The sequence below is a fragment of the Oncorhynchus clarkii genome, chromosome 33 (assembly GCF_045791955.1).
Source record: "Oncorhynchus clarkii lewisi isolate Uvic-CL-2024 chromosome 33, UVic_Ocla_1.0, whole genome shotgun sequence".
Taxonomy (NCBI): domain Eukaryota; kingdom Metazoa; phylum Chordata; class Actinopteri; order Salmoniformes; family Salmonidae; genus Oncorhynchus; species Oncorhynchus clarkii.
In genome coordinates, this window is record NC_092179.1 from 30,247,703 (window position 1) to 30,266,029 (window position 18,327).

Sequence of the window (18,327 nt, forward strand, 5' to 3'; positions counted from 1 at the left end):
ACACTTTGAAGGCAAGTACAAACACATACTAGTAGTAGTCATCGCTCCTTCTGGAGACTCTACACTTTGAAGGCAAGTACAAACACATACTAGTAGTAGTCATCGCTCCTTCTGGAGACTCTACACTTTGAAGGCAAGTACAAACACATACTAGTAGTAGTCACCGCTCCTTCTGGAGACTCTACACTTTGAAGGCAAGTACAAACACATACTAGTAGTAGTCACCGCTCCTTCTGGAGACTCTACACTTTGAAGGCAAGTACAAACACATACTAGTAGTAGTCATCGCTCCTTCTGGAGACTCTACACTTTGAAGGCAAGTACAAACACATACTAGTAGTAGTCATCGCTCCTTCTGGAGACTCTACACTTTGAAGGCAAGTACAAACACATACTAGTAGTAGTCACCGCTCCTTCTGGAGACTCTACACTTTGAAGGCAAGTACAAACACATACTAGTAGTAGTCATCGCTCCTTCTGGAGACTCTACACTTTGAAGGCAAGTACAAGCACATACTAGTAGTAGTCATCGCTCCTGCTGGAGACTCTACACTTTGAAGGCAAGTACAAGCACATACTAGTAGTAGTCATCGCTCCTTCTGGAGACTCTACACTTTGAAGGCAAGTACAAACACATACTAGTAGTAGTCATCGCTCCTTCTGGAGACTCTACACTTTGAAGGCAAGTACAAACACATACTAGTAGTAGTCATCGCTCCTTCTGGAGACTCTACACTTTGAAGGCAAGTACAAACACATACTAGTAGTAGTCACCGCTCCTTCTGGAGACTCTACACTTTGAAGGCAAGTACAAACACATACTAGTAGTAGTCACCGCTCCTTCTGGAGACTCTACACTTTGAAGGCAAGTACAAACACATACTAGTAGTAGTCATCGCTCCTTCTGGAGACTCTACACTTTGAAGGCAAGTACAAACACATACTAGTAGTAGTCATCGCTCCTTCTGGAGACTCTACACTTTGAAGGCAAGTACAAACACATACTAGTAGTAGTCACCGCTCCTTCTGGAGACTCTACACTTTGAAGGCAAGTACAAACACATACTAGTAGTAGTCATCGCTCCTTCTGGAGACTCTACACTTTGAAGGCAAGTACAAACACATACTAGTAGTAGTCACCGCTCCTTCTGGAGACTCTACACTTTGAAGGCAAGTACAAGCACATACTAGTAGTAGTCATCGCTCCTTCTGGAGACTCTACACTTTGAAGGCAAGTACAAACACATACTAGTAGTAGTCATCGCTCCTTCTGGAGACTCTACACTTTGAAGGCAAGTACAAGCACATACTAGTAGTAGTCATCGCTCCTTCTGGAGACTCTACACTTTGAAGGCAAGTACAAACACATACTAGTAGTAGTCATCGCTCCTTCTGGAGACTCTACACTTTGAAGGCAAGTACAAACACATACTAGTAGTAGTCATCGCTCCTTCTGGAGACTCTACACTTTGAAGGCAAGTACAAACACATACTAGTAGTAGTCATCGCTCCTTCTGGAGACTCTACACTTTGAAGGCAAGTACAAACACATACTAGTAGTAGTCACCGCTCCTTCTGGAGACTCTACACATCCTGCGGAACAACGTCATCTCACTGGCTTCTTCTGGGGATTGTGTCTCCGATCACAAAAACCTGTCTGGGACAGCTAAATCAGGGCCAAAATAATGTAGTGTACACCCACCCGGCTTAATTCTGATTTGTTAGATTATTTAGGCACATTTTAGTCTTAGGAAAGTATGTATGAATCATAAACCAACTGGTTTGGAGAGCCTTTACTCACAAAATATATGTATGAATTAAAAAATACAGTGGTTTGATTCAATGTATGAAATATTGGAAAGTGGAAAAAGTGTAGAATAGGGGTTGAACTTCGGCCTGTCCCCGAGGGCGCTCAGAGTGTTCTATAGGAGCACCATCGAGAGCATACTGTTGGGCTGCATCACAGCCTGCTGCGGAAACTACACCGCCGCAGACAGCAAGGCACTTCAGAGGGTGATAAGTGCAGCCGAACGCACCATTGGGGGCACACTGCCTGCCCCGCAGGACACCTACACCACCAGGTGTCTCAGGAAGGCCAAGAAGATCATCAGGGACCCAGCCACCTGAGCCACGCCCTGTTCTCCCCGCTTCCATCACTTAGACACGGGCAGTACAGGAGCATCAAGACAAAAATGAACAGACTGGCCAATAGCTTCTGCCCTGAGACCATCATTCCCCCCACCTCCTCAACAGTCTGTACTCTGCTCCCCTGCAGTCATTCCCCCCCACCTCCTCAACAGTCTTTACTCTGCTCCCCTGCAGTCATTCCCCCACCTCCCCTGCAGTCATTCCCCCCACCTCCCCTGCAGTCATTCCCCCCCACCTCCTCAACAGTCTGTACTCTGTTCCCCTGCAGTCATTCCCCCCACCTCCCCTGCAGTCATTCCCCCCCACCTCCTCAACAGTCTTTACTCTGCTCCCCTGCAGTCATTCCCCCCACCTCCCCTGCAGTCATTCCCCCCCACCTCCTCAACAGTCTTTACTCTGCTCCCCTGCAGTCATTCCCCCCACCTCCCCTGCAGTCATTCCCCCCACCTCCCCTGCAGTCATTCCCCCCCACCTCCTCAACAGTCTGTACTCTGCTCCCCTGCAGTCATCCCCCCCACCTCCTCAACAGTCTGTACTCTGCTCCCCTGCAGTCATTCCCCCCACCTCCTCAACAGTCTTTACTCTGCTCCCCTGCAGTCATTCCCCCCACCTCCTCAACAGTCTTTACTCTGCTCCCCTGCAGTCATTCCCCCACCTCCTCAACAGTCTTTACTCTGCAGTCATTCCCCCCACCTCCTCAACAGTCTGTACTCTGCTCCCATGCAGTCATTCCCCCCCACCTCCTCAACAGTCTTTACTCTGCTCCCCTGCAGTCATTCCCCCACCTCCCCTGCAGTCATTCCCCCCACCTCCCCTGCAGTCATTCCCCCCCACCTCCTCACCAGTCTGTACTCTGTTCCCCTGCAGTCATTCCCCCACCTCCCCTGCAGTCATTCCCCCCACCTCCCCTGCAGTCATTCCCCCCACCTCCCCTGCAGTCATTCCCCCCCACCTCCTCAACAGTCTTTACTCTGCTCCCCTGCAGTCATTCCCCCCACCTCCCCTGCAGTCATTCCCCCCACCTCCCCTGCAGTCATTCCCCCCCACCTCCTCAACAGTCTGTACTCTGTTCCCCTGCAGTCATTCCCCCCCACCTCCTCAACAGTCTTTACTCTGCTCCCCTGCAGTCATTCCCCCCACCTCCCCTGCAGTCATTCCCCCCACCTCCCCTGCAGTCATTCCCCCCCACCTCCTCAACAGTCTGTACTCTGCTCCCCTGCAGTCATCCCCCCCACCTCCTCAACAGTCTGTACTCTGCTCCCCTGCAGTCATTCCCCCCACCTCCTCAACAGACTTTACTCTGTTCCCCTGCAGTCATTCCCCCCACCTCCTCAACAGTCTTTACTCTGTTCCCCTGCAGTCATTCCCCCCACCTCCTCAACAGTCTTTACTCTGTTCCCCTGCAGTCATTCCCCCCACCTCCCCTGCAGTCATTCCCCCCACCTCCCCTGCAGTCATTCCCCCCACCTCCCCTGCAGTCATTCCCCCCACCTCCCCTGCAGTCATTCCCCCACCTCCTCAACAGTCTGTACTCTGCTCCCCTGCAGTCATTCCCCCCCACCTCCTCAACAGTCTTTACTCTGCTCCCCTGCAGTCATTCCCCCACCTCCCCTGCAGTCATTCCCCCCACCTCCCCTGCAGTCATTCCCCCCCACCTCCTCAACAGTCTGTACTCTGTTCCCCTGCAGTCATTCCCCCACCTCCCCTGCAGTCATTCCCCCCACCTCCCCTGCAGTCATTCCCCCCCACCTCCTCAACAGTCTTTACTCTGCTCCCCTGCAGTCATTCCCCCCACCTCCCCTGCAGTCATTCCCCCCACCTCCCCTGCAGTCATTCCCCCCCCACCTCCTCAAGTCTGTACTCTGTTCCCCTGCAGTCATTCCCCCCCACCTCCTCAACAGTCTTTACTCTGCTCCCCTGCAGTCATTCCCTCCACCTCCCCTGCAGTCATTCCCCCCCACCTCCTCAACAGTCTGTACTCTGCTCCCCTGCAGTCATTCCCCCCACCTCCTCAACAGTCTTTACTCTGTTCCCCTGCAGTCATTCCCCCCACCTCCTCAACAGTCTTTACTCTGTTCCCCTGCAGTCATTCCCCCCACCTCCTCAACAGTCTTTACTCTGTTCCTCTGCAGTCATTCCCCCCACCTCCCCTGCAGTCATTCCCCCCCACCTCCTCAACAGTCTGTACTCTGCTCCCCTGCAGTCATCCCCCCCACCTCCTCAACAGTCTGTACTCTGCTCCCCTGCAGTCATTCCCCCCACCTCCTCAACAGTCTTTACTCTGCTCCCCTGCAGTCATTCCCCCCACCTCCTCAACAGTCTTTACTCTGCTCCCCTGCAGTCATTCCCACACCTCCTCAACAGTCTTTACTCTGCAGTCATTCCCCCCACCTCCTCAACAGTCTGTACTCTGCTCCCCTGCAGTCATTCCCCCCACCTCCTCAACAGTCTGTACTCTGCTCCCCTACAGTCATTCCCCCCACCTCCTCAACAGTCTTTACTCTGCAGTCATTCCCCCCACCTCCTCAACAGTCTGTACTCTGCTCCCCTGCAGTCATTCCCCCACCTCCTCAACAGTCTGTACTCTGCTCCCCTGCAGTCATTCCCCCACCTCCTCAACAGTCTGTACTCTGCTCCCCTGCAGTCATTCCCCCACCTCCTCAACAGTCTGTACTCTGCTCCCCTGCAGTTATTCCCCCCCACCTCCTCAACAGTCTTTACTCTGCTCCCCTGCAGTCATTCCCCCACCTCCTCAACAGTCTTTACTCTGCAGTCATTCCCCCCACCTCCTCAACAGTCTGTACTCTGCTCCCCTGCAGTCATTCCCCCCACCTCCTCAACAGTCTGTACTCTGCTCCCCTGCAGTCATTCCCCCCACCTCCTCAACAGTCTTTACTCTGCTCCCCTGCAGTCATTCCCCCACTTCCTCAACAGTCTGTACTCTGCCTCCACCCCAATGGACATGTATGATTCATCACTGCCACAGTTATTATGATGTGTATGGTGCTATTTCTATTGTTTTATTACCATTGTCATTATTTTATTTCCCTTAGTCCTGCATGTTGGAGCTTGGAGCCTAAGATGTTCACTGTACCCTGTAATTACACCTGAAACCCTGTACATGTGACTATTAAACACTCTGAATAGAATCTGAACAATAGTCCTATAAGTCTACCCTGATTCTCACACCGGGTCCAGTCGTGGTGAACCGTGAGTCTATCCTGATTATCACACCGGTCCAGTCGTGGTGAACCGTGAGTCTACCCTGATTCTCACAACGGTCCAGTCGTGGTGAACCGTGAGTCTACCCTGATTCTCACAACGGTCCAGTCGTGGTGAACCGTGAGTCTACCCTGATTCTCACACCGGGTCCAGTCGTGGTGAACCGTGAGTCTACCCTGATTCTCACACCGGGTCCAGTCGTGGTGAACCGTGAGTCAGGCTCCAGGTTTAACCTGCTACGTGTGGTCTGAGTTCCATAATGATCTAATAGGCTACATGTCCTACATTATTGCACAACGTTAGTCTATGTGATCCAGTAATGCTAGCGACCTTCAGGAACGACGACACTGACGTGACAGTGGAAAGGAAGGTCAACAGAATGGAATGATGCTAAATGGAAGAAAACTAACACTTATAAATGTATGTGGGTATTACTGATGGTGGCTCCTGATTGTGCCTAATATTTAACATGATACAAACTGTCAAATAAACGGGCGAAAAGCCCAGGCATATAATTCAAACATGTTAAAGTGCACACATCAAGTCGGCAGGTTGAGCCCTACAGACGCCTGCAACCTGGATCTCCACGTTTCATCCACGCAAATTATGAGGGCATACAATTCAAATTCTGAATAACGGCTCAGCTATTTATAGCCTATTTCACTGTCCCACTTGAGACCAGTAGGTTCATTAGACCTTATTCATTGTTTCATCGTACGTAAAAGGTGGTGAAATTATGAGGGAACTAAATCAAGGTCAGAATACGAAGTATCTGTAGACACTCTGATCTCCACCCTGTAGACACCTCCGCCACACTCTGATCTCCACCCCAAACAAAACCGAGGTCAGAATATGCAGAGAGAGAAGTGCATCTAAAAGGGAATTACATTCCATTTCCGCTCGCTTAACTCGGGATGGAAATCCCCTCTATGAATATGAGAATGAAGAGCAGAAGGAATGAGTCTGTTTCTCTGTTGAACCTTCTTCACTTCCTTTCTGGGCTGCAACAACAGTCCAAGAATCATCTGATTGGCTAAAAAAAAACTCACATTCCACTGCTTAGACAGCTGGAAGTAACAAACATCAGCAACTACAAGATGCAATTAACACCTGAGAGAGAAATGTAACTTTACCTCTGGTAGTCTCTTCAGAATGCTGAACTTCAGCTCCTCGTTGGCATCACTGTTGTCTAGATCTACACAAGAGGAAAAATAGACCGTTTTTTAATTAACTTAATTCAAATCATTGAAACCTTTCATCTTCAGTAATACTGTTTCTATTGTCCCAGGAGGACTTTCTGGGAGTGAAAAACACCAAGGTTAAAGTCCATATCAAACATTATCAACCATCTCTGACTACTACATTATTCAAAACACCAATACACCAATTCATTTAGCCACTTTCTTACACAGAACTTATTCCCCAGAATTCTGACATTTTCCTTATCACCGTCTAGACGAAATACTGAAAACAATCATGTTTTGTACTTTGCTTTCATCTTCAGAGATTGTTTTGTTTGTCCCCTGAGGAAGAGCTGTGATATAAACTGTACGGAAACTGGCCAAGCATGAAACACTTTCTAGTATTGCCTTCTGATTGTTACCAGGTACAAAAAGAGTCAGTGTTCCTGTTACCACACTAACATCCCACTGTTTGGGTATTGTAACATCTTAACACAAGACTGTATTGTAATGGGATATCTTAAAAGATTGAGATGTCAATGCAAGTATTGAGAAACCTGTCCAAGCATGAAAGGGTATCGAGGGCTGTATGCATTGCACCATTCTTCCTACTAGGTACTGACTGTCTGTCTGGGAGGGTTTGTACGAGTTGACCTTTGTATTAAGAGTGAAAGTCAAGACATTTAGATTCTCTCAAGCAAACTGTTTGGGTATAGCAATAACACTTCAATATCTTTGTAAAGAAACAACTATAGATATGAAGATATGAATGCAATTATTGTTGAAATTCAAACTGGATGAGGGCATGTTTAGTCTGAGCTTGTATCTAACAGGGATAAAACCCTGCAGGACTGTGGGTGGGAGTGGTACTGGCACTTGGGCTTCTAGCGCTTACATTCCATGATCATTGTCTTGGCAAACACTACACTGTGCAACATCTACACAACACAGTCCCTCTCTCCAGTCCCTCAATCCAGTCCCTCTCTCCAGTCCCTCGCTCCAGTCCCTCGCTCCAGTCCCTCGCTCCAGTCCTTCAATCCAGTCCCTCGCTCCAGTCCCTCGCTCCAGTCCCTCACTCCAGTCCCTCACTCCCTCGCTCTAGTCCCTCCAGTCCTTCGTTCCAGTGCTTCACTCCAGTCCCTCGCTCCAGTCCCTCGCTCCAGTCCCTCTCTCCAGTCCCTCAATCCCTCGCTCTAGTCCCTCTAGTCCTTCGTTCCAGTGCTTCACTCCAGTCCCTCGCTCCAGTCCCTCGCTCCAGTCCCTCAATCCCTCGCTCCAGTCCCTCACTCCCTCCCTCGCTCTAGTCCCTCTCTCCAGTCCCTCGTTCCAGTCCCTCACTCTAGTCCCTCACTCCAACTACAGTACCAGCCAATTAGTTGTGTTGTGACAAGGTAGAGCTGGTATACAGAAGATAGCCCTATTTGGTAAAAGAACAAGTCCATATTATGTCAAGAACAGCTCAAATAAGCAAAGAGAAATGAGAGTCCATCATTACTTTAAGACATGAAGGTCAGTCAATCCGGGAGATTTAATGAACTTTTAATGTTTCTTCAAGTGCAGTCGCAAAAACTATTAAGCACTATGATGAAACAACAGTGTCCTAACGAGAGAGCACATGTTCTATGCCAGGCTAAATCATGCCTCATTAGCTCCTTATGACTGCCTCATCAACCCTGCCAGGAAATGTATAAACTTGGTCTCCACTATAAAAAGCATCTAGACATTATCTCCCATTTCTTATAGAGTCATTCGGTTTTCAACAGCAGAAATGTGTATAAAACTTGCTGTCAGTCTCTCCTTCCTTTTCTTAATTATCTTTTCTCTACCTTCTCATATAAAGTGAATGTATCCGAACTAGACAGACAACAAATTGAGCTGGTTGTCATAGCAACATACCCAACTTTTTTTCCTGTTGACTAGCTAAATCAACACTTTGTTGCCAAAACTAAAATGGATGAGTGGAACATTTAGCTGTTTTGATCTTTTCAGATTTGGGCGACACTGCACTGAATGACCTAGAGAAAAGCCGAGTTAAGAATACAACCTGCGATGTGCGTTGCTGCTTCGAGGGCTGACTAGCAGAGAAGAAAAAAAAGTTGTTGACTTCATCAAAACTGTCACTAAGGAAGAGTTTAGCATCCTTCCATTTCAACGTCATAGATTTAGCCGGTGATCATTTGTGACAGAGACACCGGCTGGAATGCGGTTTTAACCAATCAGCATTCAGGACTAGACCCACCTGTTGTATAAACTTTGATGAACATGTACTTCATAGTATGTGTGTGTGTGTACTGTATCTTTATAACTTTGTAAATGTCACCTTCACACTGAACTCCCAAGACCTATAACTCAAATGCTTTTTGACAGTTACAGTGACCATGATAAATCAATGAACAGAGTGGCATCTTATATTTTGTGACTGAGCTATTGCTGTTAGTGTCCTCTGTTAGATTAGATTAACCTCTAGGTGTATGTCCCAAATGCCACACTATTCCTTATAAAGTGCACTACTTTTGACCAGAACCCACTTTTGACACAGTTACAGTATTAATCTGTATTGAAGCATGGAGGAGGCAGACACGGTTACAGTATTAATCTGTATTGAAGCATGGAGGAGGCAGACACGGTTACAGTATTAATCTGTATTGAAGCATGGAGGCAGACACGGTTACAGCATTAATCTGTATTGAAGCATGGAGGAGGCAGACACGGTTCCAGCATTCATCTGTATTGAAGCATGGAGGAGGCAGACAGTTACACTGTAAGTAAGACAATAATGAATCTAAGAGGTTCCAGCTTACTGTGGAAAAGTACAGACCTGTATTGCCAGCTCTCTGACTCAGTGTTCATGAGGACACACCTTCCTGTAGTAATTACTGAGAAATGACATTATGGCACAATAGCTGAATCATGCCATCTGATAAATTGTGTGTATGTGTGTATATACAGAGTATATGCACATATTGCGTGTGTGTGTGTGCGTGCGTGTGTGTGTAATGCGTGCGTGTGTGTGTGTGTGTGTGCATGCGTGTGTGTGTGTGTGTGTGTAGTGCGTGTGTAGTGCGTGTGTGTGTGTGTGTGTGTGTGCGTGCGTGCGTGTGTGTAATGCAGCGTGAACCTGTCATGAGTCGTGAGACGAAGGGCTCGGTGAGCTGCAGCACACCATGGTCAACGTACTGCAGGAAGGTGTGTCTGGGGAGACAGCGAACCCCCAACACAGATAGTAGAGTGTGATACCCTGCAGACACACAGCAACACCACGTCAGATGCCATTTGCGTTAATATTTATTTAATATTGTAGAGGCAGGCTCTCTATAAGCTCTGTTGAAGTGCTTTGTTATTTTGAGACACTGGACAGGGAGGTTAAAATAAGTTTAACGCCTTGGTTATTTCGAGAAGGTTGAACAAGGTAAAATACATGAATAAACAGTGTTATTTTGAGAAGATTAAACGGGGTTCTTCTTACCAGGAGGGAGGGGGAGACACAGAGTCTTTGTAGCCTCCAGTATCCGACACATCACGTGAAACACGGCCCACTCTGCTGAACTCCCCCGTTGCTTTCTACAGCAGAGAGGATAGTAAACATCAATGGAACAGGACTTGTATACACACTGTAGACACACACACACTAACACAAACTAAACACACACTAACACAAACTAAACACACTAACACAAACTAAACACACACACTAACACAAACTAAACACACACACTAACACAAACTAAACACACACTAACACAAACTAAACACACTAACACAAACTAAACACACACACTAACACAAACTAAACACACACACTAACACAAACTAAACACACTAACAAAATAAACACACACTAACACAAACTAAACACACACACTAACACAAACTAAACATACACACACTAACACAAACTAAACATACACACACACTAACACAAACTAAACATACACACACACTAACACAAACTAAACATACACACACACTAATAGACTAACACACACACACACAGGGAGCAACTTACAAGCACAGCACCAGAGGGCCTAGTTTGTACTTCAGCCACACAGACTCCAGCATGCGTCTGATCAGCTCCAGCTACACACACACACACACCAAACACACACACACACATACCAAACACCCACACACCAAACACACCCACACACCAAACACACACATCAAACACCCACACACCAAAAACCCACACACACCAAACACACCCACACACCAAACACACACACACACACATACCAAACACCCACACACACACACACACACACACACAGAAAAGAGGTCAGGGATGAATGCTCTAAGAATTTAAACATCTGATTTACTCAAATGTTACATGATAAGACCACTATTAAAATGTTCCACATTCACTTCCTGTTTCCACAGTTTCACACCCTGTAACACGTCCTATTTTCTCTACTGAGCAACAAATTAATAGTAGTCCGTGCCAACACGTAGCAAGAGAAACAGGTGTTACTATGATTTATTTATACACTGCCACTTTCACAACCCGACACACACACACACACCGCTAGCCGACTAACACACACACACCGCTAGCCAACTAACACACACACACCGCTAGCCAACTAACACACACACACACACACACCGCTAGCCAACTAACACACACTGTGACTGACCAAGCATGACCACTCACATCCTCTTCTCCTCTCTCTCTTACTGCAATAACAGGAAGAAACACTACCACATTTACATCCTGACACACACACACACAATCTCACACTCACACACACTTTATGGAAAGGCTTGTGTCTTCCTGATATGGAGTGCACTACTTCCATGTGAGGTTCAGGGTTTTCTTCAGTCAGTGATATCTATGTACGATGTACCGTACAGAGCCTCTCTGACGTCATAACTGAGCTGTGAACAGTGGGAAGTAGATCTGTCATCCACAGGAGGAAGTACATGTATTGGAGGATAATGGTTATTGTCATTTCTCAACTACAATCTGTCTGTCTCAGGCCTTTCTTTGTGTAACCGCAAAAACAATGGAAACAGTGTTTGGGTCATGTAGAATAAGAACACACACCAGCTTGGCCACGTAGTTCACCACCAGCACGTCGATCTTCTTCTTCCCCAGACGAGGCAGGTGTCTGTTGAGGTGCTCTCTCAGCTTGTCTACCATCTATAGGAAACACAACACTTCACATTGAAGGTGTCTGTCTGTCTGTGTGTGGTTCCCTTGATGTTCCCCTGTTCCTCTGTGTCCCTGTTCCTCTGTGTCCCTGTTCCTCTGTGTCCCTGTTCCTCTGTGTCCCTGTTCCTCTGTGTCCCTGTTCCTCTGTGTCCCTGTTCCTCTGTGTCCCTGTTCCTCTGTGTCCCTGTTCCCCTGCTCCTCTAACAGTGTCCTACATTTTTATGATCAGGAAGGAGAGTGGAGCAGGAGCCTACTGGGACTTACATACACACTGCAAGTAGGTACACACACACACACACACACACACACAAACTGCAGGTTCACACAAACACACACACAATTGTAGGTTCACACAAACACACACACAATTGTAGGTTCACACAAACACACACACAATTGTAGGTTCACACAAACAATTGTAGGTTCACACAAACACACACACAATTGTAGATACACACACACACACAATTGTAGGTACACACACACACACACACACAATTGTAGGTACATACACACACTGCAGGTACATACACACACTGCAGGTACATACACACACTGCAGGTACATACACACACTGCAGATACACACTCCTGGAGCAGGAGAGACCTATCTGACCTGCAGGTGGAATAGCCTGCTGGAAGCAGAGCTGACGAGTCTAAGAATAGTTACCCTGCTGGTTGATGCTGAGAGGACCAGAGCTAGACTACCCTAGTGTTTTACAACTGGGGATAGGTAGAATAGTTACCCTGCTGGTTGATGCTGAGAGGACCACAGCTAGACTACCCTAGTGTTTTACAACTGGGGATAGGTAGAATAGTTACCCTGCTGGTTGATGCTGAGAGGACCACAGCTAGACTACCCTAGTGTTTTACAACTGGGGATAGGTAGAATAGTTACCCTGCTGGTTGATGCTGAGAGGACCACAGCTAGACTACCCTAGTGTTTTACAACTGGGGATAGGTAGAATAGTTACCCCGCTGAAACGCTAACGTCTCAAACCTCAGGGACAGCAATTTCAGGTTGGAAAAAGTTGCTGCTGTAAGGCTAAAAACTCCTGGGAATAGACTGCAATGTCAGGATCGAAAAGGGACAACTATTTTTATCATGCGTGTTGTGTGTTGTCAGCTAACTGCTTGCCCTGATGAACCTTGGTCTTGGTAAGCTGGACAAGCCTGCATTCCAACCCAGCACTAAAACAGTGCTGACACTGATCTAAGATCAGTTTAACATTTCCCCCCTAATGGTTAAGATTAGGATCTGGGGAGGGTAAACTGATCCTAGATCTGTCTGTGCCTGAGGGCACCTTCCACCCAGATTATCATGGCTGCTGTATCTTGTGACTCACCAGGCCTATGAGCGCCCTCTGCTGGCTATCCTCCTCCTGGAACAACGGAACCACTTTCTGGTCTGCAGAGGAACACCATAACACAGTGGATTTAGACTTTTCATTACATCTCATAGAGTTGGACATAAGGCAAAACAAACAGTCATGAGTCAGGACGAGGAAGAGGATTGCCTAATGATTTAAGAGAGATGAGTAAGTAGGGTTGCACATTTTGGGGAATATTCAGAAGTGGAAACTTTCCGTGGGAATTAACGGGAATATATGGGAATTAACGGGAATATATGGGAATTAATATTAATACCATTTAAATGTAGATGTTTTTTGTATTGGATATATTTACCATATCATATGGAGACAGAAACCTTTTACCTCATCATAAGTAGACATAAATCAAATGATTAAATCCTTCCAATAGAAATGTTAGTTACGAATTGAACTTGAATTAAATGAGTTGACTCTTCAAATGGGATGATTTCACTGAACAACAGAAAGGGAATATTGAATGATCCCCAATGATCCATCGCATCTCCCAAAAACAGATTTCAACATCTGTTAAATGATAGTCTAGAAACTAAAGCTTTAGTTGTCTTCCTCTCAGGCTTCCATGTCTTCTCCCTGGACCTCCTCAATGTCCACCTCTTAAACATCAGACTCTGAGACCTCATCTTCACTGTCACTTTCCAACCTTGTTGAGGCTCGTTGTCAGGCTCAAAAGCCTCATATTTGCCCGGGTGGCCACCAATTTTTTGGGGGGTGGGATTTGGAGGAGGATGAGGCAACAGGGGAAAGAGCCTCAGATCCACAAAGTCCCTTCCACCAGGTGGCTGATGAGATATGTTGGCATGACTACCATATTGCATCTCCATCCCAAAGCCCTTGCTTGGAAGTGTACTTCACCAGACTGCCAAGAACCTTATCCTCATCCAGGCCAAGGTGGCGAGACACGGTATTGATGACACCATAGGCCTTGTTGATCTCTGCACCAGACAGGATGCTCTTGCCAGCATACTTGGGGTCCAACATGTACGCTGCGGGGTGTTTGGGCTTCAGGCAGAAGTCTTCACGCTTTTTGGTGTATTTCAGAACTGCAGTTTCCTCTGCTTGGAGCAACAGTGAAGTGGGCAGGGCAGTACGGATTTCTTCTCTTACCTCTGCAAGCAGAGTCTGAACATCAGACAGGATGGCATTGTCTCCCTCAATCCGTCCAGTGGCTACTGCTATAGGTTTCAGGCTGCTTACCACTCTCTCCCAAACTACATCATCCAGGAGGATCCTCTTGATGGGACTGTCCATATCGGCAGACTGTGATATGGCCATTTCTTGGAGAGACTCCTTCCCCTCCAGGAGACTGCCAAACATGATGACAACACCACCCCAAAAGGGTGTTGCTGGGCAGCTTCAATGTGGTTCTCTTATTCTTCTCACATACCTTCTGTGGTCCAAGGTCATTGATGACTGCCTTCAGCTCATCTGCAATGTAGAGTCTGGTGTGTCTGTTGTCCCTTGTGTCTGTGCTCTTGTAGAATACTGGTTGAGGGGTGGAGATGATGTAGTTAATTATTCCTTGGCCACGAACATTTGACCAACCATCAAGAGATGATTTCAATACAGTCTGCTTTCTCTATGATTTGCTTGACCTTCACTTGAACTCTGTTGAACTCTGCATCCAGCAAATTACAGAGGGACATCTCCATGGTCTTTTCACTACAGAGGGACATCTCCATGGTCTTTTCACTACAGAGGGACATCTCCATGGTCTTTTCATTACAGAGGGACATCTCCATGGTCTTTTCATTACAGAGGGACATCTCCATGGTCTTTTCACTACAGAGGGACATCTCCATGGTCTTTTCATTACAGAGGGACATCTCCATGGTCTTTTCATTACAGAGGGACATCTCCATGGTCTTTTCATTACAGAGGGACATCTCCATGGTCTTTTCATTACAGAGGGACATCTCCATGGTCTTTTCACTACAGAGGGACATATTCATGGTCTTTTCACTACAGAGGGACATCTCCATGGTCATTTCACTACAGAGGGACATCTCCATGGTCTTTTCACTACAGAGGGACATCTCCATGGTCTTTTCATTACAGAGGGACATCTCCATGGATAAACTGAAACAATACAGTCAGAGAAGATGACAAGGACAATGAAGGGGGGAGAGGAAAAAGTCAACTGTGCTTGCAGGGGGTAGTTTCTGTGAGTGGGGATATTGGTGTGGAGAATGATGAATGGTGGTCAGTATGGGAGAGAGTGTGTACGGGTGAGAGACAGACAGAGAGACAGAGAGAGAGTGAGACAGAGCAAGAGCGAGAGAGCAGTGTGTGTGACAGAGAGTGAGGTTGTGTATTGTCCGTGCGTGGCCCATGTGAGGTTGAGGTAGAGCGATGTCCAATCTCGTGGTTGAGCAACATTTGGACTAGGGTCAGGAAGCAGTGAAGGAGAGAAGAAAAAAGACAGGGAGAAAGAAGGAAAGCAAGTGAGAGATACGCGCTTCTCCTCCCATTCTTATATAACCATGTGGCATTCTTCCCCTCTTTTCTATCTCTCTCCCTGAATGATAAATCATCAACAACTGTGGGCTCCGAGAGCGATGTTCTCCAGTGGACTCAAGTATGTGACCCTGAAACTCAAGTTGGGGGATTTCTTTAACTGAAGCAGAAGACATTTCCTATCTGTAGTCAAGGGTAAATGAGCTCACGTTAACTGACCTGCCAGCATCTTAATATACCAGTGTTATTATAGGTATAATAATCACAATAACAGCTTCATAGTCAAAGGACCAATATCAAGGTCTAGAGAGGCAAGGTTTCTCACAATCCTAGAGACAAGGTTTCTCACAATCCTAGAGACAAGGTTTCTCACAATCCTAGAGACAAGGTTTCTCACAATCCTAGAGACAAGGTTTCTTACAATCCTAGAGACAAGGTTTCTTACAATCCTAGAGACAAGGTTTCTCACAATCCTAGAGACAAGGTTTCTCACAATCCTAGAGAGACAAGGTTTCTTACAATCCTAGAGACAAGGTTTCTCACAATCCTAGAGACAAGGTTTCTCACAATCCTAGAGAGACAAGGTTTCTCACAATCCTAGAGACAAGGTTTCTTACAATCCTAGAGACAAGGTTTCTTACAATCCTAGAGACAAGGTTTCTCACAATCCTAGAGACAAGGTTTCTCACAATCCTAGAGACAAGGTTTCTTACAATCCTAGAGACAAGGTTTCTTACAATCCTAGAGACAAGGTTTCTCACAATCCTAGAGACAAGGTTTCTCACAATCCTAGAGACAAGGTTTCTCACAATCCTAGAGACAAGGTTTCTCACAATCCTAGAGAGACAAGGTTTCTTACAATCCTAGAGACAAGGTTTCTTACAATCCTAGAGACAAGGTTTCTCACAATCCTAGATACAAGGTTTCTCACAATCCTAGAGAGACAAGGTTTCTCACAATCCTAGAGAGACAAGGTTTCTTACAATCCTAGAGAGACAAGGTTTCTCACAATCCTAGAGAGACAAGGTTTCTCACAATCCTAGAGACAAGGTTTCTTACAATCCTAGAGACAAGGTTTCTTACAATCCTAGAGACAAGGTTTCTTACAATCCTAGAGACAATGTTTCTTACAATCCTAGAGACAAGGTTTCTTACAATCCTAGAGACAAGGTTTCTCACAATCCTAGAGACAAGGTTTCTCACAATCCTAGAGACAAGGTTTCTTACAATCCTAGAGACAAGGTTTCTCACAATCCTAGAGACAAGGTTTCTCACAATCCTAGAGAGACAAGGTTTCTCACAATCCTAGAGAGACAAGGTTTCTTACAATCCTAGAGAGACAAGGTTTCTCACAATCCTAGAGACAAGGTTTCTTACAATCCTAGAGACAAGGTTTCTTACAATCCTAGAGACGAGGTTTCTTACAATCCTAGAGACAAGGTTTCTCACAATCCTAGAGAGACAAGGTTTCTCACAATCCTAGAGACAAGGTTTCTTACAATCCTAGAGAGACAAGGTTTCTTACAATCCTAGAGAGACAAGGTTTCTTACAATCCTAGAGACAAGGTTTCTCACAATCCTAGAGACAAGGTTTCTCACAATCCTAGAGACAAGGTTTCTCACAATCCTAGAGAGACAAGGTTTCTCACAATCCTAGAGAGACAAGGTTTCATACAATCCTAGAGACAAGGTTTCTCACAATCCTAGAGACAAGGTTTCTCACAATCCTAGAGACAAGGTTTCTCACAATCCTAGAGACAAGGTTTCATACAATCCTAGAGACAAGGTTTCTCACAAACCTAGAGACAAGGTTTCATACAATCCTAGAGACAATGTTTCATACAATCCTAGAGACAAGGTTTCATACAATCCTAGAGACAAGGTTTCTCACAATCCTAGAGACAAGGTTTCTCACAATCCTAGAGAGACAAGGTTTCTCACAATCCTAGAGAGACAAGGTTTCTTACAATCCTAGAGAGACAAGGTTTCTCACAATCCTAGAGACAAGGTTTCTTACAATCCTAGAGACAAGGTTTCTTACAATCCTAGAGACAAGGTTTCTTACAATCCTAGAGACAAGGTTTCTCACAATCCTAGAGACAAGGTTTCTCACAATCCTAGAGAGAAAAGGTTTCTCACAATCCTAGAGAGACAAGGTTTCTTACAATCCTAGAGAGACAAGGTTTCTTACAATCCTAGAGAGACAAGGTTTCTTACAATCCTAGAGAGACAAGGTTTCTTACAATCCTAGAGACAAGGTTTCTCACAATCCTAGAGACAAGGTTTCTCACAATCCTAGAGACAAGGTTTCTTACAATCCTAGAGACACGGTTTCTCACAATCATAGAGACAAGGTTTCTCACATTCATAGAGACACAAGGTTTCTCACAATCCTAGAGACAAGGTTTCTCACAATCCTAGAGACAAGGTTTCTCACAATCCTAGAGACAAGGTTTCTCACAATCCTAGAGACAAGGTTTCTCACAATCCTAGAGAGACAAGGTTTCTCACAATCCTAGAGACAAGGTTTCTTACAATCCTAGAGAGACAAGGTTTCTTACAATCCTAGAGAGACAAGGTTTCTTACAATCCTAGAGACAAGGTTTCTCACAATCCTAGAGACAAGGTTTCTCACAATCCTAGAGACAAGGTTTCTCACAATCCTAGAGAGACAAGGTTTCTCACAATCCTAGAGAGACAAGGTTTCATACAATCCTAGAGACAAGGTTTCTCACAATCCTAGAGACAAGGTTTCTCACAATCCTAGAGACAAGGTTTCT

At 46.0% G+C, this 18,327-nt stretch overlaps 1 protein-coding gene across 2 annotated transcripts in view; it reads right to left on the minus strand.

The window, feature by feature from the left end:
* The window catches only part of LOC139392741 (gamma-secretase activating protein), a 44,640-nt gene that overhangs the window by 3,636 nt on the left and 22,677 nt on the right, over window positions 1-18,327 (minus strand). For both annotated transcript variants that reach the window (XM_071140959.1, XM_071140960.1), the window contains exons 23-28: window positions 13,049-13,110; window positions 11,596-11,691; window positions 10,558-10,628; window positions 10,018-10,112; window positions 9,670-9,789; window positions 6,504-6,565 (exon numbers count right to left, since the gene is read on the minus strand). In XM_071140959.1, coding sequence (XP_070997060.1) covers window positions 6,504-6,565; window positions 9,670-9,789; window positions 10,018-10,112; window positions 10,558-10,628; window positions 11,596-11,691; window positions 13,049-13,110 — 506 coding nt within the window. The remainder of the gene's footprint in view (window positions 1-6,503; window positions 6,566-9,669; window positions 9,790-10,017; window positions 10,113-10,557; window positions 10,629-11,595; window positions 11,692-13,048; window positions 13,111-18,327) is intronic.